The sequence below is a fragment of the Homarus americanus genome, unplaced genomic scaffold, assembly GCF_018991925.1.
Source record: "Homarus americanus isolate GMGI-L3 unplaced genomic scaffold, GMGI_Hamer_2.0 scaffold7626, whole genome shotgun sequence".
In the NCBI taxonomy this organism is placed as follows: Eukaryota; Metazoa; Arthropoda; class Malacostraca; order Decapoda; family Nephropidae; genus Homarus; species Homarus americanus.
This window is the reverse complement of record NW_024718273.1, coordinates 6,569,273-6,578,990: the sequence shown is the minus strand read 5'-3', so window position 1 is coordinate 6,578,990 and position 9,718 is coordinate 6,569,273. Positions and strand designations below refer to the sequence as shown.

General features: G+C 37.1%; 1 protein-coding gene across 1 annotated transcript; it reads right to left on the bottom strand.

Moving 5' to 3' along the window:
- Nucleotides 1–3,911: 3,911 nt before the first annotated feature.
- On the bottom strand, nt 3,912–8,555 carry LOC121859407 (myosin heavy chain, muscle-like). Its single transcript, XM_042356196.1, is given in 6 exon segments — nt 3,912–4,455; nt 4,457–4,645; nt 4,647–4,729; nt 6,395–6,848; nt 7,383–8,170; nt 8,274–8,555. Coding segments are annotated over 6 exon segments (2,061 nt in total). The 5' UTR covers nt 8,529–8,555; the 3' UTR covers nt 3,912–4,163.
- Nucleotides 8,556–9,718: the final 1,163 nt, after the last annotated feature.

The window sequence follows — 9,718 nt, the reverse complement described above, 5'->3', positions numbered from 1 at the left end:
AGATTTGTGGTACTAGCACCATTGCAGACCAAGTTGGCCGAAACAGTGGCTCATGCAGCAGTCACTCATCTAATCTGTCCTCTTCTACACGTACACTGTAGAGTGATACTCTCAGATAACGGGGCAAAATTTAAGAATCAACTCTTAACTGCAATATGTCAACAATATGACATCACACAAACCTTCACAACTGCCTACCATCCATCTTCAAATGGTTTGGCCGAGCGTACAAATAGAAAAATTCTTGAGATTCTCCAACATGTGGTGAATCCAATGCATAGTTCGTGGGAGGACTGGCTTCCACAGGTTGCAGCGTCCATCAATTGATCTATAAATAGCTTTACAGGCAAATCGCTACACTACATAATTTACGGTACCGATAAACGCTTGCTATATGATCTACTAGCAGGAACCCCAGAATCTGTGTACAACATGGATGACTATGCCAAGAAGCAAATCAATGTTTTCACAAGCATCCATGGAAAAGTACGAAAACACTTAGTAGCCTCGCGTGCTGAAATGATCTGCAAGCAACATAAAAAAGCTATGCCTATAACTCTAGAAATAGGAGACAAAGTAATGATAAAGACGCCGGAACGCATATCAAAACTCTTGCCTAAATTCACAGGCCTGTACGTGATTAGAGCGAAAGAACATGGAAACAAATTGCAAGTAGTTGAGCCAACGTCAAATGTCACGGATATAGTACATGTAGATAGAAAGAAAAAAGTCAGCAGAGACTTAATAGGGATCTCAAATGTCAGTCAGGAACATCCTACTTCTACTACAACAGATCCTCAGCAAAATATAACAACAGACAATAATACATATCGTCAAAAACTACGATCAGCAAACAAAAATCGTTAAGTATCCTCGCCTCTTTCAGACATGGCTTGGATATCACTACTACTATTGGTCTGGAGCACGGTGACAACAGCAGCATCCCCAGCAGACGTCGTCAAACACGGAACTTTAGTTGCCGCACTAGGCAAAGTACTGGTAGTACAAGACGTTTTAACTGTTAAGTACGAGCTCCATGACTTAATGCGCATGCCAGTGCATCTGACGTCAATAGTTGTCCACATTGAAACAGCGATGAAAACTCTGCAAGATCTCGAACAGCAATATACAATCTCTACAACACTCTGTCAGACCATCTCTCTTCAACACGACCGTATGAACAGTCTACTCAAGCGAGTAAACCACTTCGAGGGAAAGCTCCCTATATCTCCCGAAGACATCGGGAAGAATGTACATTTTCAGCGGTGTCAAAAACGTGGTCTGTTTAACTTTGTAGGGTTAATAAGTAACACCTTATTTGGTACTGGAACCGCCGAAGATGTAGCTAAACTAGGGAATAAAATTAATGCAGTTTTAGAAGCCGTTAAGAAACAAAATATGGCCATTGAACAGTCCTACAAGGCAGTACAAACTCTGACCTCTCCCATGAATGCTATTGTTGACGAAACTAATCAACTAACACGAGTTGTCCAAGGATTCACACTATCAGAATCTACACTGGACTGGTTATTCTGCTTCACAGAATATATGCATGCAGCTGAGGCCTCGGTACAAGCTTTCATAGAAATCAACAATAGGCTTATAGCTGATCTTTTAAATGTAGGGTTAGGTCGTGTTGATGCACAGTTGTTGCCAGTTGGTCAACTAATTGCTGCTTTGCATATAGCTGAAACTAAATATCATCTAACTCCTATCTTTCAGGAGCATGAAGTGGAATATTATTACCCCTTATTAGAGGCAACCTTAACACATAAGGAAATAGTAATACACATTCCACTAAAATCACAAAAAAAAAAATTGATGCATGGCATTTGGAACCATTTCCATTGAAAGCGAATGAGGGACTATTAATTCTGAACAAACAAACTGAACTAATAGTAGTATCAGAGGATTTTTCATTAGTTGCTGTGACTAAGCATGAAGTCATTAGTCATTGTAAGTCAACTTATTTACACTTGCATGTTTGTCCTGCATATGCCTTCGCTTTCACAGAGGCTGCAGAGGCTACATGTGAATTAGCTATAGCAAAAACTAATGCCTCTACAGCTCTACAACAAAGTGCATACACTCCAATAACACATAGGTTAATGTTTCACGCACATGTCAATAATGTGCAACATTTTGTTTTCCCAAATCAAATCAGTGTGATACTTATATGTCAGGATGTAGGAAAAGATTTAGTAGTAGAAGGTTATCATGTAGCATCAGTCTATTGTGAAATTAGCAGGAATTCAATCACAACATTGCCTACTCGCCATCATCTTGCATTTGTCACAAACATTACTTCTGAACTGGTTCCCATACAATTTTCCTTAAATATAAATTTCAGTAATCTTCATATTGTTTCTGATAAGCTTAAACTTCTATCTTACATTAATGAGACACAGTTTCCTGACTTACAAGATTCTCTTCCTTTATATTTATCTTCCTGTATAATCTTACCTGGTTTCATTATACTTACCATCGTATTTATCAGTTCCTTGATTGTTATGATAATTGGTAACAGGAAGTTTTCTTCCAGGTACACAATAGTTTTTAAGAAGACTTTTCGGAAGGAATTGCAAAAGCATGTGCAAGAAGCAAAGGTTTAGCTAAAGCACACTTTCTTGTAACAAGGTTAGGTACACCTAGGATTTAAACCGTGAGGTCTCGGTTGGAGGTGGCCGAGCGGTGTAACAGCACAATTTGTATTATATAAATATTCACCCAAATGTATAATACCAAATTATTTACTAAGTTATTCAACAATGACTCAGTAGTTGTTCATTTCATACATGCTGAGGTCTATAACTTCATCAGAGGTTGAGCGAGGTCAAGCTGATTTTGCAAATAACTCACCCTCTCCACCTTGACTCTCACGCCTGAGTGAGAGGAGAGAGCAGGCAGACTAATATCACTTGTTACCCAGTGAACACCTCACTGAAGTGTTCTCCTATATAAGGGCACTTCCCCTAGTAGAGAAGGTATAATATACTCTCAACTGAACTAAGTACCCGTGAAACTATATTTTTCTACAATAAAGAAAAACCAGCAAAGTGTTTACTTCAGCCCAGCCACTAACTAGTTCCAGAACTACTGTATATATTTGTGTGTAATATATACAAAACAAGGACCAACACAACCTAACATAACATAACCTAATATTATCTCAACTACTTTGGGATAGATTTTGTCCTATGGTGGTTAAAAAAAAAAAAAAAAAAAAAAAAAATATATATATATATATATATATATATATATATATATATATATATATATATATATATATATATATATATATATATATATATATATATATATATATATATATATATATAGCGTCGTTTACCATTATAAGATAGGTAATAATTGGACAATTTGTATAATGGTGGAAAAGAGAGAACCATTTGTTTCATATCGAGAAGTTTTCAAATAAAATTAATGTCTAATAACCAAATACAGTAGGAACAGTACAGAAGGCATAATGGAGATAGAATAGTTATTGTACTGTGTAAACGCCAATACCGCTTTATATTGCATGCAAAACGTTTCCCCTTTGGTATATCTAAGAATATTTACTTCAGAAAATATATGTCGATCCATGTCGATCAGGTAAAGTCCAAATCACAGTTTATTATCATAAATTATATATTTTTTTATTTATACAATCCCTGGTGCGGATAAATGCACAAAAATGAATGAATAATTAAGACAAAAATTGATCTTTAACTCAAAATCTAAATATATATATATATATATAAATATATATATATATATATATATATATATATATATATATATATATATATATATATATATTATATATATATATATGAGAGAGAGAGGTGTAACTCCCAGTAGTGTTATTGGCATCATCTCGCTGCATCACGATAAATTCACCTATTGAGCCGTTTTCTCATACTTCTTGTTTACACTCTTGTTGATAAGATGTCATGTAGAGGATATGTTTATCTTCCAATAAAATATGTCATGGAACAAGTAATGAATGTCAAGAGAGCTTTACTTCTTTGTTAAAATCGTGTGCAGTATAATAGTGTATATAAATTCACACAGTAACATTAATAGTTATTTAAATTTTGACTGATTATTATCTAAATTTTGGACTAGCCTACAAAATATATAACATTCAAACCTCAGAATGCTCAAAGAATAACATGCGACACAGAACGCTCGAAATGCTGGGTGATTTTACGGTTAGAGGTAAGAGCACCTCTCTCCTCGAACTCCTCCAGCTCCTGCTAGTACTTGGCCAAATTCAAAGCGGCAATCTCTTCGGCCTCCTCGATCTGGCGCTTGTAGGTTCTAACCTTTTGTTGCAGCTTGTCGACAAGGTCCTGCATCTTCTCGTGGTTCTTCCTGTCCTCATCGGACTGGAAGCTGAGTTCCTTCATTCGCCTCTCGCACTTTCTAAGGTTCTGCTGGGCCTCAGAGTGGTGCCTCTTGGTCCAATTGTCCTTCCAGTTCACGAACACGATTTTCCATCTTAACGAAGGCAGCCTTCTCCTGTCTTCTGGAGTGCCTCTCACTCTCTTCAAGACGAACCTGGAGTTCCTTAACTGTGATTTCCAAGCCCTTGAGCATCTTCTCCTGGATTTGGGCGTGTTCCTGCTCGTTTCGCAGTTCATACCAGGCGAGCAGCGTCAATCATCGCCTTCTTAGCTTTATCTTCAGAATTTCTTGATTCACTGAGCATTTCATCTAAGTCGGCCTGTGAGATAAATAAATAAAAGTGACTACAGATGGCAGTGTTTTATAATGTGTACACTAATTGTGGATAATATTCATCAAAGAATACAGTATACTATACAGTATATGCATATGTCTGTGTCAGTCATGTTACAGATGATTGCAGTATAGTGATTTCAAAGTACGAGTACAGTATAACTTAATTTTGAGAAAATTCGAACTAATCTGCACAGTGGAGCAATCATGAAATTGAATACACGTATAATACAAACCATACTAAGAATAGCATCAGCACATGTTTGTGTATATATATTATCAGTTACCGTTGTGAGAGCGGTTTTCTTAGAAATAAATATGAAAGCTGTATACCCTCTGTAATAATTTGTTTATTTTTGCCTTGTATACGAATTATATTACTTCGATATAACTTCTAATATTTTACAATCATATAATATCATATACTTATAGAAAGAAGTTTTGAGTTATGAATAATCTAATTGTAAAGATGTATTGTTTTGATTTTGTCCTTTCTTCTTCCTCCGAGAACAGAACATGGAGATGTGAGATCAGGAAATTGACTGTAATCTATTTTCATCCATCGTTCATATTATATTTTGGCGTTGGTTTACCCATTAGTATTATGACTGAATGTTAGACGATACTTTATGAACGGAGGAAGAGCAGCTTTATAAAATTAGAGCGGATAAATGACTAAAATATGCAATAAGTGGTAGTTGTTTTAAGTCGGTATTTCTTTTATAATCTGATCAATTTACACAATTTAATGAATAGTTTCCTTAGGTGTAGCTTCACAAAATGGAGTTGTATTATTGCTATCCTAGACTGTCAGCCAGAGGTAGCCAGGATTGGCCGCATGATTCTGGTCTGTTAACCAAAGTTGTTATAGCAGAATGTCTGAGTAATGATCCTAGGAGTTTAGGCACTGCTGAGAAGAGTTATTCAGTAAAGGCTGTAACTACTCACACATTATATATATATATATATATATATATATATATATATATATATATATATATATATATATATATATATATATATATATATATATATAGATATTGATAAAATCACACAAAGGAAAGAGAAATAACTGGAACACCTTAGCTTTCGTCTTTACTCAAGACATCTTCAGTTGCCTCTGAAGATGTTTTGACTAAAACTTATGTGTTATCAAATTTATCTTATCACTTTTCATCGTGGATATATATATATATATATATATATATATATATATATATATATATATATATATATATATATATATATATATATATATATATATATATATATATATATATATATATTTCATTAGCCCAATAAAGCACGCGGACTTCTACATACAATCAACACCTCAACCCACCAGGATCCTCGATCCTCGTGTTTCGAAGCCAGATTTGGTAAAACGTTACTCTGACCACCTACGTGATACAGGTAGTCCCCATTAGAGGTTCACGGCGCCATAAGCTCGTTGAACAGGCTTTGTGTGAAATATAACAAAGTCTAGGACTTGTTTTAGTATCCTGGTGGTCCAGAGGTAGTGTTCCCCGGTCACAGTCATGGGTTCGTGGGCCGTGGGTACGAATCCTGGCGGGTTGAGGTATATATATATACATATGTATATATATATATATATTGTTAAAAACTTCGGTGAGTATGACAAATCACTTACTTGGAGTGTCTGGTGTTCTCCCTCCAGTTTCCTCTTGGATGCACTGAGCAAACTATTTTCGGAAGAAAGTTTAGTTGCTATAGTATTGGCGTCAGACAGTTCAGACTCGGCGTTGCGGCGACCACGATCAGATTGTTCAAGAAGTGTGCGGGCTTCCTCCAATTCGCCCTGAAGAGAATTGGCACGACGCTCGGAAACACTGAGCTGTTCTCGGTACTCAGAGGCAAGGCGGCGCTCCTCGTCGTATCGGGTCTGTAGTTCTTTATATTCACCCTGAGTCTTCTTGACAAACTTCTGCATATCAGCATTGGTTTTATTGGAATGGTCTAGTGCAGCCTCAAGCTCGTGGATGTCAGTCTCAAGTTTCTTTTTCATGTGGAGAGCTTCGGTCTTGGCTTTGGCTTCAGCTTCGAGGGATGCTTGCATAGAGTCCATGGCACGCTGATGGCATTTGCTGAAATTTGTAAGCGAGAATTAGAAAGGAAATTAATGCTACGTGTTTAAATGGTGTCTTTCGACTTTACTCCAGTTTTAACATAAATGTGGTGGAGCAAGTACAGTGAAGTACACCCAACCATACAAGAAACCATGTTCTTGTCTACCTTAATTTAAGTTTTATGGTTGAGTGTAAACCAAGTTGCTGTTATATAATCGGACAAAACTTAAATCAGATCCAACATTACCTTATCAAAAACAGTACAATATACTCATTTTTATGTTGTTTTAAGTTTCACTCCTTTCTGAGTTATGGAACCATTTGTGTACTGTAGCAATAATACACCTTTAGTATTTATACAGTAAAAGATTTCATACAACGTCTTCTCCATCGCCGAATGACATGTACATTACACCTATAAGTTGCTGCTTTTCTTCTATTTTATTATAATTTCATAAAACCTACAATTCACGCATTCTAATTGCACTATTTCCCATACAATTGTCTTTTATTATAACAGAAACACTTATAATAAATGTGTATATCACTCACCGGGTATTATCGAATTCCTCTTCCTTTTCTTGAATGCGTCGATCAATCTCCTGCCTGACCTGATCGAGCTCAAGCTGGTTACGAAGTACCTTATTCTCTTCCTGTTCCAGAGCAGTTTCGGCCTCCTCAAGAGCGGCCTGAAGCTCTTCCTTCTCGGCCTCGTAACGTTTAGCAAGTTTCTCAGACTCATGAAGGTTACGGCCACCTTCGGCAACTTGATCTGAAAGGCTCCTTATTTCATCAGAAAGACCCTTGTTCTCACGGCGAATTGATTCGAATTGTTCAAGTTTCTCTTCGTAAACGGCATTGAGGTGGAAGTTCTCGGTAGACAAATTACGATGCTCCTTTTGGGAAGCATCAAGTTCAGCTGCAAGGTCGTCAACCTTCAATTTCCATTCACCAATGATTTTTTCAAAGTTCTTTTGTTTCTTCTCTGCGGCATAAGCCAGAGTCTGTCCCCTTTCCACTGCAATTTGCATTTCTTCGAACTCTGCTAAAGTCCTTTGTTTGTTTTTTTCCAGATTCAAATTTTTAACATTAAGCTGTTCAATTTGAGCTTCGGCCTCTTCAAGACGGCAAGAGAGTTTAATACGAGCAGCCTCAAGTTCTTCAGCTCGAGCAACACCCTCTGATTCGTACTTGGAGCGCCACATAAGAACTTCAGCACTAGCCTTGGATAGCATGCGCTGCATGTCAGTCTTTATTTCATTTTCTTCATCAAGTTGTTCACGAAGACCATCGATATCGTGCTCCAAGTTCCTGTATTTACCAAGAAGAGTGGCGCGCAACTGTGGGTGGAGAGTAAGTAAGGTGAACATTAAACTGGCCGCTGTGAAAGACAAAGGTTTATTCAGTATCAAGGACACAATTACTCCATTACTAAAAACTTACCCTGCATTCCTCTTCTGCAACCTTCTTGGTATCGTCCAGATGGTTAGAAAGCGACAGTTTAAGCTTGGATAGTGAACCTAATTGAGCCTCTGCTTCTTCAAGTTGTCGCAGAAGGTCAGCATTCTCGAGAGCAAGCTTCTTCTTGGTGGCGTCATAGTCATTGAGGGTACGGAGTCCTTCTTCATTTTTAACCTGGAGTTCGTGGATCTGATGTTGCAGTTGTTTGTTTATCTTCTCAGCATCGGACTGAAACATAACAACCACAAGATTATAGTTTCTATTGTATGAAAAGTGGCATGGAGTTAAACGGTAATATTGTAATTTGTACATTTGTTATGCTTGAAGTAATGGGCATCGTTACTTATTGGTAAATAATTAAATATGGATGAGTTTATAGAGAGTGGGGCCTCAGAAAATACACACACACACACACACACACACACACACCGCGAAAATCTGAGGGACTGTGTATATATACCTTTTTTGTGGCCCCTGTATATAGAGAAAACTTGACACACCCCAACCACGACATAAATACTGTTAAGTCTTTTCATTATGCAAATATCACACTCTATCTCCACCCCCCAGTAGAAAATGAAGTATGGTTATGGGATTGGATAATGTGACAGTATTTGTGGAAGCAAATTTTAATCAATCTACATCACGTTATTTATGATTTGCTTTCTAACTGACCAATCACAAACCAAGAAGAAAGAGAGGGCGGGGCTGTTTGACTCATGATGAAAATCTACATACAAAAAATCATACACCATATAATGTTATCTTTAAAGTAACTACCAATTTACATTATGTCTCATGCTATTTACACACGACACTTGTCCACAGATTTTCGATCGGATATACGGGAATATGAACATTCAGACAGTAGAACAACACCCCCCTCCCCAGCTATGACTGGTAGTAGACTCACAACAATGACCCAGTAGACCACAAGAGACCTCATGACCACACAAGCTAGCACTTACAACACTATACAGTATACGTTCAAATATTACCAGATAACACATACGAGACACCACGTGTTATAACTCTAGATAACACATATTAGTCATCACATACTTCATAATTCTACATAACACGTATTAGACATCACATATATCACAAATCCACATCACACTTAAGAAATATGACATGAATCATAACTTCACATAACGCATATGAGACACAACAGCACCACATGAGATCCTCAACAACACCACCAGAGAAGGAAGTACTACAACCATATGAGATCCTCTACAACACCACCAGAGAGGGAAGTATTATAACCATATGAGATCCTCTACAACACCACCAGAGAAGGAAGTACTACAACCACATGAGATCCTCTACACACAAAGTACTACATACATGAATCCTCTACACACCAGAAATATTACAACCATATAGGTCTCTAGCAACACCCAGAGAAGGAAGTACTACAACCA